At 33.8% G+C, this 23,605-nt stretch overlaps 2 protein-coding genes and 1 long non-coding RNA gene across 5 annotated transcripts; 1 reads left to right on the forward strand and 2 right to left on the reverse strand.

Moving 5' to 3' along the window:
• Nucleotides 1-117: 117 nt before the first annotated feature.
• LOC128171849 (uncharacterized) lies at nucleotides 118-13,530 on the reverse strand. Of its 3 annotated transcripts, XM_052837626.1 has the most exons (5): nucleotides 13,037-13,530; nucleotides 12,872-12,941; nucleotides 1,425-1,460; nucleotides 855-1,178; nucleotides 118-394 (listed from the first exon to the last, which is right to left on the reverse strand). In XM_052837626.1, exons 1-5 carry the CDS (start codon nucleotides 13,187-13,189, stop codon nucleotides 300-302), a joined length of 678 nt encoding a protein of 225 aa, XP_052693586.1. In that variant the 5' UTR covers nucleotides 13,190-13,530; the 3' UTR covers nucleotides 118-299. The 3 variants fall into 3 exon arrangements, 2 of the variants coding, with proteins under 2 accessions (XP_052693586.1, XP_052693585.1); XM_052837625.1 differs by lacking the exons at nucleotides 12,872-12,941; nucleotides 13,037-13,530 and adding an exon at nucleotides 1,811-3,017 and having other exon boundaries at nucleotides 126-394; XR_008242156.1 differs by lacking the exons at nucleotides 118-394; nucleotides 12,872-12,941; nucleotides 13,037-13,530 and adding an exon at nucleotides 1,589-1,931 and having other exon boundaries at nucleotides 1,044-1,460.
• Nucleotides 4,531-11,565, forward strand: LOC128171846 (formin-like protein 2). The gene is made up of 3 exons (XM_052837619.1): nucleotides 4,531-6,876; nucleotides 7,680-8,790; nucleotides 10,337-11,565. Exons 2-3 carry the CDS (start codon nucleotides 7,785-7,787, stop codon nucleotides 10,423-10,425), a joined length of 1,095 nt encoding a protein of 364 aa, XP_052693579.1. The 5' UTR covers nucleotides 4,531-6,876; nucleotides 7,680-7,784; the 3' UTR covers nucleotides 10,426-11,565.
• Nucleotides 13,531-18,992: 5,462 nt separating the features above from the next.
• On the reverse strand, nucleotides 18,993-19,789 carry LOC128173168 (uncharacterized). The gene is made up of 3 exons (XR_008242442.1): nucleotides 19,332-19,789; nucleotides 19,178-19,242; nucleotides 18,993-19,053 (listed from the first exon to the last, which is right to left on the reverse strand). It is a non-coding gene; the product is annotated as an uncharacterized LOC128173168 (long non-coding RNA).
• Nucleotides 19,790-23,605: the final 3,816 nt, after the last annotated feature.

Raw genomic sequence — 23,605 nt, forward strand, 5'->3', positions numbered from 1 at the left:
ATGTAGATATGGAAAATAAAACTCCACAGCCGACAGGAAAGGTAAACTAGCTCCGACCCGGGAGCTACTCAAAACACGTCCGACCACCTCGACGACCTTGTGACCATGCAACAAATCTGATTAAACATATGTAATTTTTTTTAATTACATTTTTTGTTTCTCATAATATTTCTTTACCATCAATTACAATATTCATATTAATTGATTCGGATTTCATTTCCCCCCCTCCGTTTTAATCTTAAATCCTTTTAAATAGAATAGTGATAAATAAATAATCTGTTTCAATTGCAATACCCTTTTCAGGGCCCACCGTGGTTTTGTGCACCGCTGTCCGTATCAAAGTGCTCGACCGGGATGTTGAAGTAGTTAAATCGTTTAGGAGCCCGTGGGGAACCTGTGTGAGGTAGGGTTGTCAACAGGCGCATAAAAGAATAAAATGGTCAACTGAGTTTTGAACCTGTTTTTATGAAACCTTTAAAGGGAAATACATGCTATCTGAGTTTCAATTCATGCTTAAGCAAAACAAGTGGTAGTAAAGAAAAGTATTAATCAACATTTCATCAGAGATCACAAAGATATGATAGTATCATCCCGTGCACGTTTTTTCGGGTCACTTAACATGTAAATATCAATCCTTTATACTTACCTAATTTTTTTATTTATTTTTTATTTATTAGTATTTAATTCATATAATACTGTTTATTCTTCAATTTCATCCATATTTTTCATTTCAAGCGATATATCTACAATATTAACATTTTTTCCACGTTTCAATCTTAAAACTAACACACTCATGATAAAGAGTAAAGGCATAACAATTAAAATAAATAAATAATCAAGTTAATCCCCGATACCCTTGTCAAAACTTTTGTCTGTATTCGTCGTTGAGGATACATTTTCCGAAATCAGTGATGTGGGTGTAACATTGAGGGGCGTGATGCGTGAAATCATATGTCCTTCGGAAACGGTGGAGGTCAAAGTAGAGGTCGCACGCGTCCTAATAAGGGTGGCGGATGAGTCTGTAATGCTAGTTGACGCGTTATTTATAGATACCGGGGTCGTGATAGGGAAAGTCGGGTCTCCGTGTGTACTGATGTCATGGGGAGTATGTCCGCGGGTTACGGAAGACGGAGAGAGCACGGGCGTAGTGGTAACTGCCATCTTGGAGAATTTATCATCTGCAGAACAATATATAACCACGAAAAAAGAGAACAATGAATATGGAACAAAAGAGATAACAAGATGTTAATTGTAAAAATAAAAACGTATAAGTTGTAACAACGAACCAATAACATGAAAAAAAATCAGAGAACATCAGACCTGTAGATATATGTAAAATAGAATAAAAAGATTATCATTTGCGCAGTTTTCCTTAAAGTAAAACATCTACAGATCTGATATATTTGTCATAGAGTTTAACTCACTAGTTGACTCCATGCTGTTGATAGTTGTGGACGTTTCTGAAATAAAAAACACAGTTTTATAAATCACATAAATCCATATGATCTAACACATGCCATTATCAAATCGGTTTTATCCAGTGTATATTTCAGAAAAATCACAGTGTTTTAGAAATGAAACTATGTACCACACTCTAAGACCGTCATTAAACCTTTCTTCACACATGATCAGACCAAAACGAAGCTGAACCTTTAAACCCTGACTAAATTTGATCGAACCTTGGTCCAACTTTCCCACGAATCATAGCCGTGGACTGCAGCTGTGGCTCTTAAATGAACTCGCCATCGGAGTGGATTATGTAACTTTTTGCGAGAATCAAGAAAATAAGAGGAAAGGGGTGGGGGATTACCTGCACAGGGGAAAGTGTCGTTGGAATTCATCATTTCGATAAATCCTACATCTTGACTACATAACTGTTTAAATCGTGATGCAGCACCGCAATTCCCTCTCACTAACAACTGTTTTATAAATGTATCGGATCTGATGTTTCGTAACCAGCATTCCACTCGTACATACTCGGCTCCGTACACACAGACTGATTCCCCTGTACAGGACGCATAGTTACTAAACATATAGTTGCACTCCTCACAACTGTACTCCGAGTATATAACAACAACAAAAAAGATCAACACTTTTAGTTTTTCTATCGTTAAAAACTTTTCACTGACCAGAGTCATAACACGTTGGATACAGTTAAGATTAGTGAATATATGACCCCTGTCCCACATTTTATCTTCAATTTACACAGATACATGACCCTGATGGAAAAGTCACCCCCCCCCCCCCACTCCCCTTCGTCGCTTTCTGAGCATAATAAAATTATCTGTGAAATTTTCTACATTCTGTCATTACTCGTAACAGATGGTGAACATACAATTGTCATTGAAATGATTTCTGTGGAATTTTTCATCACCAGATGTCATGTTTTATAGTCTTGTTTAAGTACATCGTACAGATTAATTTGACTGACAGAATTTCGCTTTTCTCCTCTACCCTGTAAAAACGATAAGATGTACGGTTTTTTTTTTCAAGTTAACTATTGTTAGTTACAAATACCAACCGGTTTTACTATTTTAAAGAAGTACCTGTATCACTATTTTCTCTAACTATGAAAAGAGATAACGCCCTGGATTTTCTCATTATTAGTTAAATTGCTACAGTTGAGAACCTGTTTCTTTTTTTTTATTATTTAAATGAAGTACTGATATCACATGATTTTAGAAATAAAGAGAGAAAACACACCCTAAATCTTCCCATTTCTAACCCCAAAAATGGACCGGTAGGTGAATATAAAGATTTTATAATTGTTTGATACCACTTTGCTTTCCTTTATATATTTTTTGATATCGCTAATATTTTATTTTATCAGCTGTATGTGTCAGGAGACACGTGAAATATTAAGCGACTTGGAAGAAGTCAGAAAGAAAATCGAAAATCTTCCATGTCCGTGAGTGTTTTAGTGACCTTTTTTTTTAACTTGAAATTTTATTCCGCATTAGGGTAAGTAATATTTTTATTTTCAACGTACCTATTCAATATTTTTTTTAGTTTTGCTGTTGTGTATGGGAAACGAACGAGCAGGTAAAGTCACTATTCTATTATTTTGAATGTTTTTTTTATTTTTATTTTTTAAAATAATTCTTATAAAAGACAGAAATGTCTCTATTTGATTAATATTTTTATTATTACTATTTGATTTTCGGATTTAAATCATGGTACAAAAGTCGCTTGATTTCTTTCAGCAAAGCTCCCCCAGAGTAAGTACTATTTCTAATATAAAGTCATCAATTTTATTTAATTGAAAACAAAATTCACTCTGTAGCATTGTGTGTATTTTTATTTGGTATTTCTCCCCTTAGAGTAACCTCGACTCCGTTTAGGAACCCGGAGTTAGCTTCGGGAGCAGGGTTAGTATATCGCTCAGATGGAAGTTTTTTAATATGAAAGAAAAAATCACTAGATTTCAAGCTCTTAATTAGTTTTTGAAATTTATTTTACACCGGAAACTTTTTTCCCAACAGGGTGCCGCCAAATGCCCCTTTAAGAAAGTTAGTATTTGTAAAAACTAAAAAAAAATAAAAAGCCCCCAAGCTTGATTATGAAATCATTGTTTTTAATTGCACCTATCTAAAATAAAAACAAATCATCTGATTTCAGCGGACGTAGAGTAATAGTCATCGAAGAGTAAGTAGAAAATAGTTTATTTACGTTCAATTTATAATTAAAATATAATCCTGTTGTTAAGTCATCGTCCTTTTCTTTATGAAAGATCCCCCATCAATTTGGAGGAAGTGTTTAAAAACAGCTGGATGGAGGAAAGGTTTTTTTATTTAAAGTTTAATACTTATTATTATCTTTTTTTTAAATATATTTTTATTAAGATTGTCTCATTTTTTTAACCGATCATGTCTCTCTTTGAGTACATTTGAGGAAGAGGAGAAAGAGGAAATGTAAGTATATTTTTGGTAAATATTTCAACTGTTAAAAACAAATAATTAGTAAACAGAATTGCAGAAATTGAAGGGTCTGTTTATTTCAGCGTCGAAATAAAAGACGACAGCCAAGTTGAAGAGGAGACTGTGTAAGTAATTTTATCAATTAACAATTATTTATAACATGGAAATATTAAGTTGATTTTCAAATTGACTTAACTAGTCTGATCTTCTTGATCAATAAATAATTTAATTCTGGTTGTAACGCGCTTTCTGATTGGCTAAAAAATTTGTTTTATATCGTATAAAGAATGTTGCCTACGTCATAGTAAGACTAACGTCAAAAACGTATCAATACGCCTGACGTTACGTTTGAATTTTGTACAATTTTATGTCATTTTAAAGGTCAAATGACCTTTTTTGTGTACAATGAAGAGTAAAAAAATTAAATTATAAGCAATGAATTCAATATTTATTAATTTTATACGATATAAAATGGTTTGGAACAGTTTACGCTTTTTTATAAACCGCTTCGCGGTTTATAAAGCGTAAACTGTCCCAAACCATTTTATATCGTATAAAACAAATAAATATTGAATTCATTCCTTAAATATCACGCAAGTGTTTTTCTTCATTCTAATATTCTTTTCTTTACAGTGACCAGAAAAAAGAAAATTAAACTTGGAATTTTCTTTTTAACAAATAAAAAAAATTAAAATGAGAAAATGTGTAATGTTGTGTTTATTTCAAAGATGATACACTTATATGACTTTAACATGCCAATGTTTGGAGGTTATGTGATTGATAGAAATCATGTGTATTGTTTCATTTAAAAATATATAAGATGTCGTTATCAGTCATTTGTAACATCCGAACTTTGCTATGTGAGTCCTGTTTATGGGATTATAAAGAGAGGGCTGTCTCTTTTTGTTAAAGATTATGGTTGATTGCACTTTGGTTCTATTACGAATTTTGTGTAATACCGGTACATATGCGTGACGTTAAATCAGATGTTAAATGCCGATATCTAGAGGTTAAGTGATTCATATTATTTGTAATTTTTTTTACTTATCGGATGGTTGTAAAAATAAATGCAAAATTTACATCAGGACATATTATTTTTTATGTTCAAAATACAGAAAAAAAAATATAAGTTCTGATCTCTCATTTAAACAACCGAACATTTGTAGTTGTTTTAAAAGGGTGTATACAACATCGTATGACGGTTTATCCCTGTAGTATTTTTCTAAGGATTCATCATTATACCGCTTAATTTAATAGTTCACGAATTATTGCTTTCTCTGATACTGTTAAAGGAACCGTTCTATCGGTCAGTTGATTACCGAGATACACAGGTCAGGATGGTGATTTTTCTCAATTCTTAAAAGGTGTCATACAGTCGCAAATATAAATAATGAAAAGTATAAATATGTTTTTTCCGTTCAAGATTTCTTCTTATCTCTAAGCATAGTGTATATTTTAAGGAAATAATTTTATTCAATAATTTCACATTTATAACGTTATTTAATGTAAACAAACAACATTGGGGTATATAGTAGTAAAGCAACACCAGAGGTAAAAATAAAAATCACCGCTAACCGAACTTAGCCCCGAAAAAGATTGTAAGTAATATGAAATCATCGTATGAAGGTTTTTATGTGCAATGTATTTCTTAGGGTTCAATATTATAGCGTTTAATCTCATAGATCTGGAATCATTGTTTTTCTCTGAATTATTGCTTTCTCTGATACTGTTAAAGGGAACGTTCTGTCGGTAAGTTGATTATCCCTCCCCTTGAGTTTTTCAGGGTCCTGTCATGTTGTTTACGCTTGAACAGCATCATCCAACGGGAATTCGAGAAGGGGGAAAACTTTTAAGAAATAAAATAATGGTAGAATACATTTGATGTATTGTATGTTCTAAGTCCTCAGAGGAGACTGACGTGCCTTAGTACACATTCAAAGAATAAAAATCATCATGTATCAATGTGGTTATTGTGAATTGATGTTTATCGATTATGATAGCATGTCCGAACATGAGAAAGACCACGAACGGATTATCAATAATAATATATCAAATTCCACAAGGTAAGATTGAATATATATGTCCGTATTTATAAATGCTCAGGTGTACACAGCACGATGTTTAAAATCTGTAACAGTTAAAGGAAGACAATCCATGAAAACGTTTAACCTTTATAACTGATTGAAAATTTAGACACATAACAGTGTCATGTTGTAAATTTTGTATTTACACCCACCCAGTAAATTCAAAATTTTTCTGTAAGGTTCAACGTCAATTTTCATAACTAGATTATACATTCTATTTGATATTGATTAGTTAAATCATTCAAATCATACGATATTAGTAAGTTATATAATAATTTTTATGGAAAGTAGATTTTTCATGGAAGACATAACTTGGGTAGAAAAGATATATTTTTCTTTGAGTACTTCTTTAGATCATTGTAAGGAATTTTTCTTATGTAAGTTAGGTGCAGATTAATTAACCAGTTAATCTGATAGTAAAACAGTTTATTTGGCATAAATTCTTCTCTATACTATGTAAATTTGATTTCTTTTCATAAGCTAAACGGAAATTTGTCACTTTTTAGCTCAACAAAGGATGACACTATTTGAGTAATCCAGCATGTCCATTTTGTACCCTTTGATCAATTAATTTAGTCGCGCAACTGTTTATTTAGGGGATTATTGAGGTGATACCTGGGTATAATTATTTAGCCGTGAGCTACACGGTCTTCCTTTTTAGACCACTCTCATTACGTAATTTCTAATTGCTTTTTTCGGACAAAGTCACGGAATCATTTAGTCACGTGGTAATAATTAAATAATTTGATTGGATATATACCCAAGGAGTCGAAATTAGTATAGCGCGTGGGACCGCATTTTATCATTCCATTGCGGGTTCCAATAATATAAGAATCGTCAACTAATTTTGACTTTTGTCTTCTTTTTCCATTAAGGTATGTTTTTAGTTTACTTTCTAAAATTTGATTTGTCTTAAAAAGTGTCTTTATAGCAAAGATTTTCATAATTTAAACTATTTTTCTTTTATTTTTATTAACTTACTTTTAAGTTCTTATTTTTATTTGCTTTTCTTAAAGACACGCTTTAATTCAAGCATTTTACTTTATTGATATGTAGTTTTAGGTTTTTATGTACTTAGATATTAGAGTTGGTTTATGCGTTTGATTTCCAACTAATTAGTGTTTTATTGCTTTTTAAATTTAGCGCACTCTCAATGGTTTAACTCTTTAGTCTCGGAAGTTAGTAAAGTTATTTGTTTACTTTCACTTTAGAATGTTCGGCAAAACTAAAGAAATCGCGGTTGTAAAGCTTTTATTTCTAAACTTTCTAAATTTTAATGAGTGGATTAGTTGGGATCAATGCAAGTTTAACATGTTTGTTCACAGCCATGACCGGAAACGGGTAGTAAACATTTTCTTCAAGGTTTTTATATATTAATCACATTGTTTCTTTACGTAGCAGTTTAGTAGTTTTTAAAGGTTACTCGATGAAATGAAGTTCTTTTATAACATTCTTTTTGAAAACCACAGCGACATTTTGTTGCTATTTTTCATGATGTTCAGACACGAAAACAAAGTTATTCATAATTGTCTTATGTGATGTTCTCATATCAAAGTTTGTTATATAATGTTATGTAATAATATTCTGTCATAACATTTGTATAATTGATTCCATTGCGGGTTCCAATAATATAAGTATCGTCAACTAATTTTGACTTTTGTCTTCTTTTTCCATTAAGTGCACCAAGACTTTAAGTCCTCTTGCACTAATATAGGCTAATTCCCCATAATCTAAGAGAAGAAGAGAGGCAACGTTACTAGTGGAGAAACCGACAGATCCTAGAATGAAACCTCAAAACCAGGCACCAGAAGGAGTGCAGACCAGAGCGATGGAAGCAGCGGCTGTAAACACAGCTACAGCACCTCCTCAGTCTCCATCACCACAGAGGACGCAGCCACCGCCTCAGTTACCATCACAACAGAGGATGCCACAGCTATCAACTTCACCCCAGAGGACCCAGCCATCTAGACCCATGCCAGGCACTCCAACTCTAAGGCCACCAGCACCAAGGGCTCCGGCTCCTCCGGCTACATCTGGGATCCCTGCAGCTGGACGTCCTCCAGTACCTCCACGAGTGACAGTCCATCTGGCACCGTACAATGGACTGTCATCCGTTGTCCAGTGGTGGCTGAACTTCCTGTCGTATGTTCAGCTATATCAGCTAATAGACGACCAAGCTATTAACATATTACCATTCTACTTCACAGAGCCGGTAAAACATTGGTTTTACCAACTTGAAGCCAACGCTAGGAGCTCCCTATCCCAATTTAAACTGGCCTTCTTCTCCAGATTCAGGAAGAATGACGAGGACCTAGATCTGGATGACATCAAACAAGGTCAGGAAGAGGATATTGATTCCTTTCTCTTCAGGCTACAACAGGCAGCTTCTGACCTCAACATCACTGAAGTTGAACTGACCAAAAAAGCAGTCAAAGGGCTCCGGCAAAACATCAGGGGCCATGTATACATGAGAAAACCGAGGACCATGGAAGATCTACGACAGGAGGCCAAGCTGGTGGAGCGGGGACTCAACATGTCCAACCCCATAGGAGACGACATAACAGCAACTATTCAGGCCTCCGTCAATGCAGCGGTCTCTTCGATGCAACAGCTCATGGCACCAATGTCGGCGATGGAGTCAGACCCCACCAACCGTCCACCCAACCGCCCACCCCTTCATCAGTATCAGCAGCGTCAACAACATCAGCAGAATCAACAACATCAGCAACATCATCAACAATCGTCAAGACAGGAGAGCATGAGAGGAAAGAGAGTGTGTTTCAAATGTGGTGAGTTCATGTCTTTCTAAATCACATTGTAGAGCTAAGGATGAAAAATGTTACTATTGCGGCAACAAAGGTCATTTTAAACGTGTTTGTAAAGATTATTTGTTGGAAAAAGCCTTAGGTTTAGAACAATAGGGATTCGAGCCTACTCGAGGTTCTTCCAAGAGTGGGCACATTGGTAAAACAAACAACATTCATCAAAGTGATAAACCGGATGAAACTCAAGAGAAAGGTGCTAAAACTATTGACAAAATTGATTGTGCTTCTGTCAATTTTACTCAACAGATTGAGAAAAATACAATGCAAATTTCAATTAGAAAAACCAAAACTTTTGCTTTAATTGATACAGGGGCAAGCATTTCATGTGTCAGCCAGTCATTTTTAAGCAAAACAGATCTTGCCAATTCTAAGTTAGAGTCACCTGATTTTTCATTTATCAAAGGTGTATCCGGTCAGAAACTTAGAGTTTTAGGGAAAATAGTGCTACCAATCTCTTTCTCAGGTTGTAAATTTTGTATTTAAACCCACCCAGTAAATTCAAAATTTACAACATGACAACAGTTAAAGGGGGGCAATCCAACAACATGATTAACTTTTTCTCACGTTTACGAGTTTGCTTTGATGAGAAAGTACAATGTACATTCTATCGCGAAAATCTATCTGGACATATACAGTGATGTATTTTCCCCTCAACAATTGAAGGTATATGTTCCGTTTAATAAGAAAGAGAAATATCTTATTTTATAAAATTAGATAAGATAAATGCTTATTTTTTCTTTTAAAAAAATTAAGAAAAAAAATTATGTCATATTTGCCTTCCCTGTAATTTAAAACGAACTATGTATGATAAAACCTACGAGATACATTGCAATAAAACAGTACGAATATCGAATGACCTCATGTATGGCTGTCCATTATAGATAAAATGTGTTAAAATATGATAGTAATTATATGATAACCTCATGTATGGCTGTCCATTATAGATAAAATGTGTTAAAATATGATAGTAATTATATGATGACCTCATGTATCGCTGTCCATTATAGATAAAATGTGTTAAAATATGATAGTAATTATATGATGACCTCATGTATGGCTGTCCATTATAGATAAAATGTGTTTTAAACAAATAGTAATTTTATGGTGACCCATATTTGACAAAATTTATTAAAATCTGAATGTAGTTGTTTTGCGAGATAAAGTAATTTGTACGGTGATCAGTTTATGATAAAACTCAATGGAAAAAAAAGGAAAAGGCAAATCTTTGGTAGATTGTTAAGGATTTAAATAAATAAAAAAAAAATGTTTAAAAATATGTTATTTATTTCAAATAAAATAATACAGGAGGTTTTTTTTTAATTTAAAAGTATGTCCAAATTGATAAGAAAGATAATAATTTTTTTTTGGAGGGGGTGTCTTTTTTTTCTAATTGAAGGTATTTTTTTTATTGATGATAATGCTGTAAAATAATATTAATAATTGTTTGGTATTTCATAAAAATCAAATATAACCGTTTCTATGAATAAAAATTATAAACGATACATTGCAGCTCTGGGGTTTGTGAACAGGCTCTGTTTCGAGACATGCAAGACATGGAATGGACACAGGTACCACCTGCTACGGCCGACGAATTATTGAACAGAGCCTCAACACCGCCCTGTAGGATGACAGAGAGTATGGACTTTGATGACATTGTTGAAAGTTCCTTCCACTGCGAGGATTCGCTATTGATGGAGGAAGATGCATTGTCTGCTGCTCACTTCTTTTCAGAGCTTGCTGATGTCTCCTTCCATGAGGGTGCTTCTCTTATTCGTGATCTACAGGTGGATTCGCTAAGCGAATCGTTTATCGATTAATATGATTTATTCACAATGATTGCAAGTACAACAATTTTATATGTGAACCAATTCTTTGTTTTATTTTTGGTGATTCTTAAACTAAAAATGTTCTTGGTTATGAAGAAACATACGTGATATGTTTTATACAATTTATTGATGGCAACAATAATGTATCCATGGTATTTAGAATGTGTCAGAAGATTTTCCTTGAGCCTATATTCTTGTGCGGATTGATATCAATTAACAAAAAGAAATTCATGATTTTCTGTTGATTAAAATACGTTGATAACAAATTTTACCTCCGATAAAAGAAGTCATTCTTTCATGATTCATATCACTGCATTTTGATAATTGATGTATTAGTTTGACCATCAATACGAAAATGTGATTTAACCCAGTGATGGGAAACCCCTTTGCAGTGACTATACTGAGTTGATATACATCAACTCGTAAAAATTACTTTTATATATTTTTTTTCACATTAAAAACACACACAATCCAAGGAAAAGAAAACTAACATTACTTCCATTATATTTCACCATTTTTTTTAAACAAATTCTAATCATATAAAATTCAGCGAATTATCTGGTTTTCATCCTGTCCATAATCTTTTGTACCTCTTCACAACAGGTCTAGGCAACCTCCGTTTTTGAAGGATAGCTCAATTTCAAGATGGCTGCCAATTTTTACCATATATGGAAAGTTGCTTTGAATTGTGGGTGAAATTATCCTCCATTTTTGGAGGATAGCATGGGTATATTTCATTGGCTTCGTGCATATCTTTAATGGGAAAATGCAAGCACCATACCACATGGAAATTGAAGTTAAGGAATTAATCTAATGATTGTATGCGGCGATTTGAAATTCTATGTATAGTATTTTCAAAATATGCGTCGAAAGTATGTACTTCCTGTGCTCAGTTTTACAAATGGCATAGACTATTTACAACTTTTTCATTTCATAAAAATCACAAAATGGTGATGTTTATTCCTGATTCAAACATTATTGAATTAATTCACGTTTAAAGACACATAATGGATATCTTGATCTACTATATTGTACATGTACACAGTAAATGTTTGCATACCTTAGGAGCTTTGTAACTCTTATTCTTATTAATACACAGGTTATTTAGTATAATGTAAAATTAATCCGTTCACACAAAAAGACATTGTCAAATTTTATTAATCAAAATGATACCATTTATAAATAGGAATTAAACTGAATTTAAAAAAAAAATGTGAGAGTCTTCACATAAAATATTTTTCTTTAAAATCAGCCCTGCAATAATTCAAACTTTAATATTTATTAAATATATCAATAAATATAATTATTGACAGCTAAATAAGGTGGTTTTTTAATTGTCTACTTATTATAGTTCATGTCCCTTTGTAAAAACAGAGTTATTTGCCCTTCATCTGAAAAGATCCACCAGGGGGCGCAAGCATCTATCCTCCAATTCTGGAGGATAAAATCTATCCTCCAAAAACGGAGGTTGCCTAGACCTGCACAATGTATGCATAATTTAGCTACAGACCAAATCTTTCAAATTTTGAACAGTTCAGTGTCACAATGGCCAAAAGATAGATTGGTGATTACTACGTTCGCCATTTCCGACAAGAATTGAACTCGCTTCTGTCGTTCGTGTAAGAGAGTTAGGAGTAGTTAAGATGACCATGGTATGATAATAAAATACCTGGCGTCATTAAATAATAACGTTAATCCCGGTATTGTACTAGGCTTAAAAAAATCAGGTACAAGTTATCTTAAAGCATAGGCGAATGACTTTGTAAACTCGTACCATAGAAAGTTTTAAAACTTCATACAGTTGTTCTAATAAAACAATTAAGATTCTGCGAACCTATTGAAATTATTGAATTACCCTTGCAATTAATTCCTTTATGAATCATGCAAATGAAAATGAAGCTTTATATGGTATCTAAATAGAGTATTATTGGTACAAGTTATCTTTTTATATCAACTGTATACAATGTTAACTCGAACTAGGAATATTCATGTTTTATTGTTGTTGACACATACACCCCCCGCTGCGGCTCACTCATCCAGTAAATACCAATGACAAATGACCCATCGCGCTTTAAAAGTATACGTGTCCAGGTACCTGAGTCGAAGTAGCTCTGCTAATCCAGTCTTCAAAAGAAGTAATAATGTGGTCCACTAAACACGAGCAAAATGCCATTCTTGTCAAAGTCTCTTAGACGCGTACTAATTTTTTTTTTATTTACCTGTGCCGTTCGATAAGACATCTCTCGTCAGGCTGGTCAGAGTGCTGGTTGTTTCCTCGGAAATTACATCCTAAAATAAATGAAGTAATATGAATGTTAACAAACACTTTCTTTTTATTTTTAACTGACTATCTACGTGAATATGTAGGCATAATTATAACTTACACGTGAGCATTCTTTAGAGCCAAGAATGATTCGTGTCCTTTGTTTTCTCTCTATGGTGTTGCATGACAGCCTGGACTTAACTATCTGTAGTAGTTCAAAATCTTCAAACTCTGACAGATCTAGTCGTGGGGCATTCACCTCGGCAATTTTCATGATCCTGGTACCTTCAAACTCCCTCCTAACAAATCTAAAACATGTTACAACATCTCCTTCTCTCCTACACGGCTGACCTAAACTACTACTCAAAACTAAAACAAAAACCACATCATCTTTCTCTGTCTGAAGCTAGAATAAAAGTGACCAGGGCTTCAAGTGCGTGGTCAGAATCCGGGTACTTCTAGACAGCTAGACAGTCTGTCGCCGCAGACGGCATCATTTCAAAGAGAAGGGATTCTCGGCGAAACGGCCTGTGGGTAACTTCAAAAGGGGGGATGCGCGACATCCCAGACGGCCGTGTATAGTGCCCGTGCGATTACATAATCCTGCAAGATTGATTTGATTTGAACATATTTTTATTGTACAAAATACAATTGGGATTGGGCACAAGTTCTATAACTTAGACCGCCCTCTCCCAATACAATAATATAATACAATATTTATGTGTACACAACATAGATAAAGGTCAGTGGATAGAATTGGCGTATACATAAATGCAATTAACATGTATATAATAAACAACGGTGTACTAGTAAGATCAGTTAAATCTTTCAGTACTTTTGATATAATTATAAACTAATATAAATAAAGGCTTGTTTTCATTGTCACTTATTGAACTGTCACCCCAAAGTAAAACATGAGTATTGACAATGTTAAGATTTACAATTTGAAAAACGTCATTAAATAGAACATTTCTAGCATCTTTATATTTATTACATGTGAAAAAATAATGGTAAGTATAATCCTGTAAGATTCGAAGTTGCGTAACACCCTGTGTATACCCGTTCGCCGAGCAGTCTGTGTATACCCGTTCGCCGAGGTTTTTTGTCTTTGACGATTAAAAAATAAAAAAATAAATGAACAAGATCTACTTTAATAAACTATGTCCTATTATATAAAACAGCTAGTTTTGACAATAGTATTTAGAATTTTTTGTAAACATTATAATGTCTTTCGTACTGGTGCTGTAACAAAATATTCCCTGTAATAAGTGACTTGTATTGTCCAATAACATACCCGGAAAATTTTAGCCATTGAGAATTCTCGTTAATGCGAGTATAAATATCGCAAGACAGGAGATGGGACAGGGCAAAAATCTCAAATCCTGTTGTCCATGTCCCAATTTTGTCCATTTTCGTGTTCTTTATATACTCGTTAACTGATCTGTAACCCTCTCTTAAAATGACTCTAAACTTTTCAGAATTTTTCTGAGCATGTTTAATGGTTTTCATTCTGAGAGTCTGGTGATTTTCTTCCGAATCGCTAATTGCATGGGACACTGCTCTGAATAAGCAATTCCCATCTTCCAGTGTACTGTGAATTTGATCAAAGTCCGTTTCCTCACAGAGCGGGATATCTAATAATTCACACAAACGCTCTTTTTCTTTTCTTGACAAAAACACAGGTTGATGGGGATTGTGGTGTGCGGATGTAACACACAAATCATCATCGGACTCCCCACTCTCCGCATAGAGATCGAGCCTCAAACTCTCGTCCGAGCTATCTTCTTCGCTATTATTCCTAATAAAAAGTTGATATCATTATATATCCAGTATTCTCTTTTACACCTATTTACTATTTAATTTTTCAAACCAAAACTAATAATTATGAAATAACTTACTCTGTCCGAAATTCTTCTAATTTCTTGTTGAGTGCATGGTGCCGAGTATAATTATTCGACTCTGCCCATTGAATCAGTTCATTTAGAGTTAAACACTTCTGTACTTCACTTCACCATAATATCTTCGATATGGTATAATTGATGATCGATATTCATGTTGAATAAAATCAAATCCAAAGAGGTGCTCCGGTTTCAACTTATATCCGAGACGTATTTACATCGCACTAGCTTTGTATTTATTTACACAACAGATTTTAAGGTTTACATAATACGACTTTTAATTGTTATATAATTCGTTATATAATTATTAGTAAATTTTAAAAGGTCACACATAACTTCAAAAGGGGGGATGCGCGACATCCCAGACGGCCGTGTATAGTGCCCGTGCGATTACGCAATCCTGTAAGATTCGAAGTTGCGTAACACCCGTTCGCCGAGCAGTCTGTGTATACCCGTTCGCCGAGGTTTTTTGTCTTTGACGATTTAAAAATAAATGAACAAGATCTACTCTAATAAACTATGTCCTATTATATATAACAGCTAGTTTTGACAATAGTATTTAGAATTTTTTGTAAATATTATAATGTCTTTCGTACTGGTGCTGTAACTAAATATTCCCTGTAATAAGTGACTTGTCTTGTGCGATAACATACCCGGAAAATTTTAGCCATTGAGAATTCTCGTTAATGCGAGTATAAATATCGCAAGACAGGAGATGGGACAGGGCAAACATCTCAAATTCTGTTGTCCATGTACCAATTTTGTCCATTTTTGTGATCTTTATATACTCGTTAACTGAGCTGTAACCCTCTCTTAAAATGACTCTAAACTTTTCAGAATTTTTCTGAGCATGTTTAATGGTTTTCATTCTGAGAGTCTGGTGATTTTCTTCCGAATCGCTAATTGCATGGGACACTGCTCTGAATAAGCAATTCCCATCTTCCAGTGTACTGTGAATTTGATCAAAGTCCGTTTCCTCACAGAGCGGGATATCTAATAATTCACACAGGCGCTCTTTTTCTTTTCTTGACAAAAACAAAAGTTGATGGGGATTGTGGTGTGCGGATGTAACACACAAATCATCATCGGACTCCCCCACTCTCCGCATAGAGATCGAGCCTCAAACTCTCGTCCGAGCTATCTTCTTCGCTATTATTCCTAATAAAAAGTTGATATCATTATATATCCAGTATTCTCTTTTACACCTATTTACTATAGTAGTTTAATTTTTCAAACCGAAACTAATAATTATGAAATAACTTACTCTGTCCGAAATTCTTCTAATTTCTTGTTGACTGCATGGTGCTGAGTAAAATTATTCGACTCTGCCCATTGAATCAGTTCATTTAGAGTTAAACACTTCTGCACTTCACTTTCTACCATAATATCTTCGATATGGTATAATTGATTATCGATATTCATGTTGAATAAAATCAAATCCAAAGAGGTGCTCCGGTTTCAACTTATATCCGAGACGTATTTACATCACACTAGCTTTGTATTTATTTACACAACAGATTTTAAGGTTTACATAATACGACTTACGATTAATTGTTATATAATTATTAGCAAAGTTTAAAAAGTCACAGGGTTACTCATCGGGTCTATTTTTAGCTTGCTCATCAGCTCATCATTTTGGGGTAGAACGATTTTCTATACTATATACTACTCTCAGTGAACGTCTTCCATCGTTAAAATTTCAAATGAAAATGATATAGAAAAAGTGTGGCATGCAAGTACTTAAGTCTTTACCGCATTCCTTTCTCTCAAATGTTTTAGCTTGGCTAGGAAATATTGTACATTCCTTCAGGTCTGAGCTAAAATACTCATAATTTAAATGTCTGCAATGAGTTGAACATGAGGGGCGTCATATAGTTGTATTAATAGTAAATAACATGTTGAAGTAGATTTAATGATAATCATAGTTTAAATCCCCGGATAAGTCAAGCAGCAGTCCCCTTCATTAAATTTCATGTCCAGTGGACGGTCATACCGAAGTTACAGCCTACACTCCATCGGAAACACATATACCGAAGTTCGGGTGTTAAATAACAGATTACGACACCTTATGTATTTTTTTAAATTAAAAAATACATATGATTTCTATCAATCACATAACCTCCAAACATTGACAGGTTTTAACGTCACGCGTTGGTAATTAGCAAGCAAATCGCATAAGACCCAAAATGTGATAAAACCTAAACTTTGCAGAATGAAAATAAGTTGGGATGTTAAATGACTGATTACAACAATTTACGTATTTTTTCCCCAGAAAAATACACATGATTTCTATCAATCACATAACATCCAAACATTGGCATGTTTAACCGCACACATTTGAATTACTTTTAAAAATCACAACATTAAAGTTTCGTTTCGTGTTTTTTATGGCTTACGGCCATCTAGTTGCCGGATAATCTTTACGGCAAAGAGTTCAGTTATCTGAACATGCGCGACAAAAAATAGTTCTATTCGAATGTTGCAAAGTTAACTGTTTGTTGTTCATAATAAATATCTTTAAGCAAGATTATATTTTCCTTATGTTATTATCACTTATGTTATTGTAACCAATATGAATTGACTTTAAATATTTAAATAAACTCGAAATCTAACGCGAATGAATATTAACTGCAGTGTTTTCCCTTGGCCGTTTTTGCATACCATAGAGGTATAGGCCCCCGCCAAGCATCACACAGTGCCGCCATGCTTTCCGCTATGCATACTTACATGTATTATAAGCAAAAAATCTTTTCCCAATTATTTCAGATCCTAACAGTGATAAGTAAATGTAAAGTTGTCGTTATTTCGTTCAATCTTCATAAAAACGTTTGCACCCGCAGAGAGCGTCGCTAACTTCGATCGACATCGATCTCAGCAAGGGGGAAAGTGTTTAACGGTTAAAGAACTGAACTTATGATTGAGATATATTAAAACTGGGATTATAAATCGGTAATAAATGCATAAATAGAGGAGCAGTTACTACTTGTTTTAATATAATGTTCCTTCTTCGACACCTCCGCCATTATCGAATGTGGATTTTCCAAGATCTAAAAATAGCACAATGTTCCCTCGATGGAGTTACCTTGGTTGTGCTACAATTGAACTGTTTATTTGTCGTAAAAATATTGGAAACTTGAGACCAAATGTACTCAAATAAGAAAATTATATACAGTTATGCTTGATTGCAAGTCATATACGGAAGCGATGTCACATTACTATAACATAGAGACATCGTATAGTATGCCTCTGAAAATGACTGTGTACACATGTCATGTGAAGAGAGACTGACTGCAAAGTTATAGTGCAGTAATTAATTTTAATTAAATTTGGTGTCAAAACAAGTTTGCTGTAATTGCATAGTTCTGCCTGTTTCTTGCCCCCCCCCCCGCCCGCAAGAGTTTATCTCTGTACTAAGGGAAAAAAATAAAACAGAAGGTGTTAGAACTGCCTTGTGAATCTATATTTCTTATAAAAGCTTGTGAAGGTCAGCCTCTTAAAAAAGAAGAAAAAACCCAGAAAAATATGAATAAATATACATTTATGAAATACAAATAATATGGTATAATACTTGTTGGTGTAGATTTCATGAGAATTCATTAATTATAGTACATAACATGCAGTACATTTCATCATTTGGTTATATTATTTTTACGTGCAGTGATTTCGCGCTGGCTGTGGCGCTGTTACGTTGCACCGTGCACGAACTCTCGCGCAAGTTCATAGTGCGTAGGAATACAAGGTATACTGATATTTAAGAGCATGTTGGTTTTAAGTGTTTTTGTGTCCTATATAGTTGAATGAATTTACAGTTAATGTTCTTCAGTCGTTGGATAAAAGAAAGAAACAAATTGTCTCATATTGGAGTTTGAGTCAGACATCATCATTATTTTATGCATTCTATGATTTTCATAAAAGCAATGGTGGTTTCAACCAATTGATAAAAGAGGCGTCTAGATTTCAATCCTGTCTGTTTCGGTCACTAAGGTTCGACCAATCAACAAATGAAGCATGTTGATATCGGTCCTGTGAGTTTCTATAGATCTATGAATTACATGTAGCTAGTTACATTCTATAGAGCTATAAATAAACTAAAGTTTCCGTAAGAAATAGAGGGAGTCATACTCGATCCGTGTAAATATAGTCATATCAAACCCGTAAGCCATTATGGCCCTTCAGGCCTTTGATTTTTATTCTTATTTACACACTTCAATTTCACACTTGTTTCTTCAATTTCTGATCACTGTAAAGGAAAAAAAGTGTTATAACAGTAATGCATGTATGATATTTATTAATCAGATATATCTGTACAATTTTTTTTAGAATCAACTAAATATTTTCCATGTATAAATTAAAAAAAAACTTACTCTTTTCCTCATCCAGCTTTTCTTTGTCATCATCTTTTGAATGTTATTCCTCATTAATTTGCACGCTGGAAAATAAATAAAAAGAGACACTATTATTTAATATTGTTGTCTTTTTTCCCTGCAGCTGAAATATTTCTGGTAAATATTTACTTACTTTTCAACCGATGTCTCTAATTCCGCACTGTATGAAAGAGAATTATGTGTGGTTATAAAAACGAGACAAATAGTACATCTTTAAAAGGATAATGATAAATACTCAGTTTAAAAAGAAATTACCACTAATTTCGTGTAACTCAATTGATTAGGATATTTTTAAAAATTGCCATCAGTATTTAACAAACTGGTCTTGTTATAAGAGAACTAGACTTTGACCCGTGCGTGCACGTGTTGACATTGGATATCGGACATTTACGAAATAGGTACATCGACACACCTTATTATTGACATTTACATAACAAAGCTATAAGCCTACAATAATGCTATTAATTTCACAACACTTTCCTTAGTTTGAATAATCTAACTGTGTCTCGGGAAAGGCCCTCACCACTATATAAATAGTGCCTGTTTGGGAGGGTAACAGTTGAAAATGACACCCCTCGAAAACCATTGTCAACCGACGCGAAGCGGAGGTTGACAATAGTTTTCGAGGGGTGTCAATTTCAAATGTTATCCTCCCAAACAGGCACTATTTATTTTAATAAACTGCCTCTTATACCTGTTATGTAGCAGAAAATGGCAGAATCGCTCCGAAACGATTTTGGAGAAAGTTAACGAAGTTGCCTTGAAAATAACAGTCAAATTCATCACAACAAATCTTTTTGACAATATTCTTCTGATTTCTCGGTATTAAAGACCAAACATTCGAGTGTGTTATTTTAATATAGTAGTATAGATATATCGCTGGTGGAGAACACTGAGAGAGATGGGCATTCCCTTCTGGATACACTTGTTCAAAGATATGGAAGACCAAGGGATGTTTACATTGGCAAATAACGAGCACATGTAAGATGCAAAATATTTATTTTTGAACATTATGAAATAAATTTTTATAACCTAATATAATACTTCTGCAGGTTACCGGATCAATTTTGTAAACCAACAACTTATAATTAGGATGGTTTTTCAACAGAATTATTAAGAGATATTTTTAACATAAATTTTATTTACACTACTTTTTTTTAAATTACTTTTTCTATTTACCAATTCAGAGAATGCCGTCGTTTCTGTTTTATGAGAATAATACAGCAAGAACTTGATCAAATAAGAATGGAATGGAATAACCATTATATTAGAGCACAAAGACGCTACGATGATGACGGAAGTATTCCAGGAAAACCAGATATGATGTTTTTCCAAGTCCAAGTCCAAGTCCGAGAGGATGTTGTGAGGACTACGCAGCATACTTCGATCATTTGCTTTTAGATTCCACAGACCATTGAAAAGGCCATCGCGGCTTTGAATTACTTGGTTGAAAAGCTCTAAAATCCAAACCAAGCCCAGAGAATACACCATCACCTAATGTTCCACTTTTTAATTTAATGTGTTATACCTATCATCAGTACAGCTAAAAGAAAGTGTTTGAATTAAAATTTACAGACAGAAAACTTTACTGAATTCATTAGATAACTATATTCACTCATGGAACATGTTTTAATGGAAATTGCAAAATAAGGATTAAAAAATAGCAAACTATCCCAAGAAAAACTTGAAAGCCATACAGATGCAACAATCAAGCATTCTAAAAATGTTCAAGTGTATGCTACTACCATAGATACACCAGAAATCAATATTTACAAACAATTATCAATGCCCCTTGATATCATCTTTGTCTGAAGAAATACCTTTTTTCATAAAACTATCACTGCCATTTTTTTAGTTTAAAAAGAAAAGAATAAAAACTTTCAAAAAACATATATATCATTAAATAAAGTTCCTTTTCTTAAGCAAGATGGAATTCCCCGCCTCAAGTGATGGCCAACTCCATTTTCCTGTGAAATTCTTCAGGGGTTTCTCCTCTGCATATTTCCAAAAAAAGATCGCAAGTATGTGCAACTGGTAACAGAGCAGGGTCTTCAACAAATTTAATTTCAAGCTTTTTGTGAAACCCTAATGGAGGGATTGTTTCAGCTCCAGTCAAAAAAGATGGGTTGATATAGACTTTAATTTGTTTTGTTTTGTGTTAAAATTTTAATTTTCTTGATATGAATAACATCCACCCGTTTTTAGGAATCATGCGGTTTTCTTCTAAATTGTATTGTGATGATATTAATTAAACTATGGTACGTTCAACTCTTCTACATATTTATATACAAGAACGACATGCCTCGAATACCTAATTATAAATAGAGAATCAAGAAACCAAATAAGGCCGATTTCATAAAATATATAAATCCATTCATACCTTCACTTCCAGACGCCATGTCTTCTGAATGGCGCATGCGCAAAAAAGTCGATAGCACGATGACGATGATGCGATAATACAATGGCGGTGACACGAATGAGCATAGCTTCATCGTCATCGTGTTAACGCATTATCGCTATCGTGCTATCGCTTCATCGTCATCGCATCCTCGCGCTATCGCACCATCGCCATCGCATTATCGCGCTATCGACCCCAACCTCGATGGTGCGATAGTGAACTGCATGGCCCTATCCGGATTCCATACAGGAGACTTTTGTAGCATGATTCAAAATTACAGATAAAAATTATATCAGTCAAAAAGAGAACTCATTTACGCGTTTATAAAAAAATATATCTAAATATATGTTGGCAAAAGAAACAGTACTTACTTTGGGTCCATAAGACTGAAATAAATATACAAGAGACTTGTGTAGCACGATTCAAATTACAAGGTCAAATTACAGATAAAATCAATATCAATCAAATGAGAGCTCATCCGCGTGTTTTAAAAGAAAAAAATTAAAAATTCGAATTCTGACTTAAGTCATTATACACGGTATTTCCTTGACGATTGAGACCTTTTCCCACTGTTCATTAGGGCGAAACTAAAAATAATAAATTAGTACGTTGATAATAAGAATAAAAAATGTTACTTACTCAAATATGGAATAAGTTCCAAGTAAATAACAGACACTGTAATACTTAGTATTCACGTGCAAGGAAAGTTTTCGATCGTTGACGCGATCCGGGAGTTCTTGTGTAGTTCTTGTTGGCTTAATAGAGGTTTGCTTTGAATGTGCAGGCATTGTTGAGTGCATCATTGAGGAGGGAGAGCCAGAGGTCTTCATCGAATGCACAGGCATTGTTGAATGTATCAATGTGGAAGACTCACTGGAAAAGTCCATCTCCTATAATATAAAGTGGTCCGACGAATTAAATATATTTTAATTTTATCTAAAACGCAAGGTATATAATTTGAAAACATTGTTTAAAGTTTTAAGAAAGTAGTTGTATTATTTTATCAGAGCATATTTTGTACCCAACAATAAGCGTTAAACTGGTCTATTTTTATATTTTGAACTATATACAAGAGGTAAGGGTGATAAATATTTTTTTTATTGACCCTAACATTTGATCTTTTCTATGTAAATTTCTACTGAAAGAGGGGTGGCAATGTTGCTCCTCCATTAGCATTGCAAAATGTTTCTTTTTACCGATCGGTGAAACACATTTTTAGAATTGATAAAACAAGTCAAAGTCATACAAATCTTTAAAGCATAGATGGACAAGCGACCTCCCACCATTATGCGTTGTGGTCAGCACCCCCCCCCCCAAAAAAAAAATGATTGCATATAAAAAAAAAAAAAACATCGATGGTACTTACACAACTCCTGTCTTTGATGTAGACCTGTACATCAGGTGATGTGTTGATTGCTGAACATTTGACATCTCCACGCTTAACTTCTATTTTCCTTAAAGTCCCAAGGAATTTCTCGGGTACAATGACTGTTGCCTCAGCCGTCAAATAATCAAAAATCAGGATTTTACGATGCATAAGGGAAATAACAACATAACCCCCCCCCTTCCAGTTACAATACATAATAGTTCCTGATGCCTTACATTCATGTTGATTAATTTCAAATCTGCGACTACTGTGTACGCTAAAAACAAAACCCACGCTAATACTCCCGCCATGGTCATGAGATTTAAAGGTTACTGATTAACTCGAGCATGAAATAATTCGGAGACTTCTGTAAAATTTCGTTTTACTAATTTTAATAAGTTTTGATTGTAATTTTGACGAATTCATAAAAACTTACTATGTTGATAAAATTGCTTTTATATTTATATTTAAACACGTATGACAAGAGAGGGAGAGAGAGAGATCTAATAGAGAGAGAGAGAAAGGGGGGGACTTATATTTTTTATTTTAACTTTGCCGAAGCAAAGTTGTTTTTTTTATTTATTTTTATGGCGTCGAGCGAAGCTCGAAAGCCATGTAGGGATCGTACGTCCGGAAGTTACAT

Source organism: Crassostrea angulata, chromosome 2, assembly GCF_025612915.1.
Source record: "Crassostrea angulata isolate pt1a10 chromosome 2, ASM2561291v2, whole genome shotgun sequence".
In the NCBI taxonomy this organism is placed as follows: Eukaryota; Metazoa; Mollusca; class Bivalvia; order Ostreida; family Ostreidae; genus Magallana; species Magallana angulata.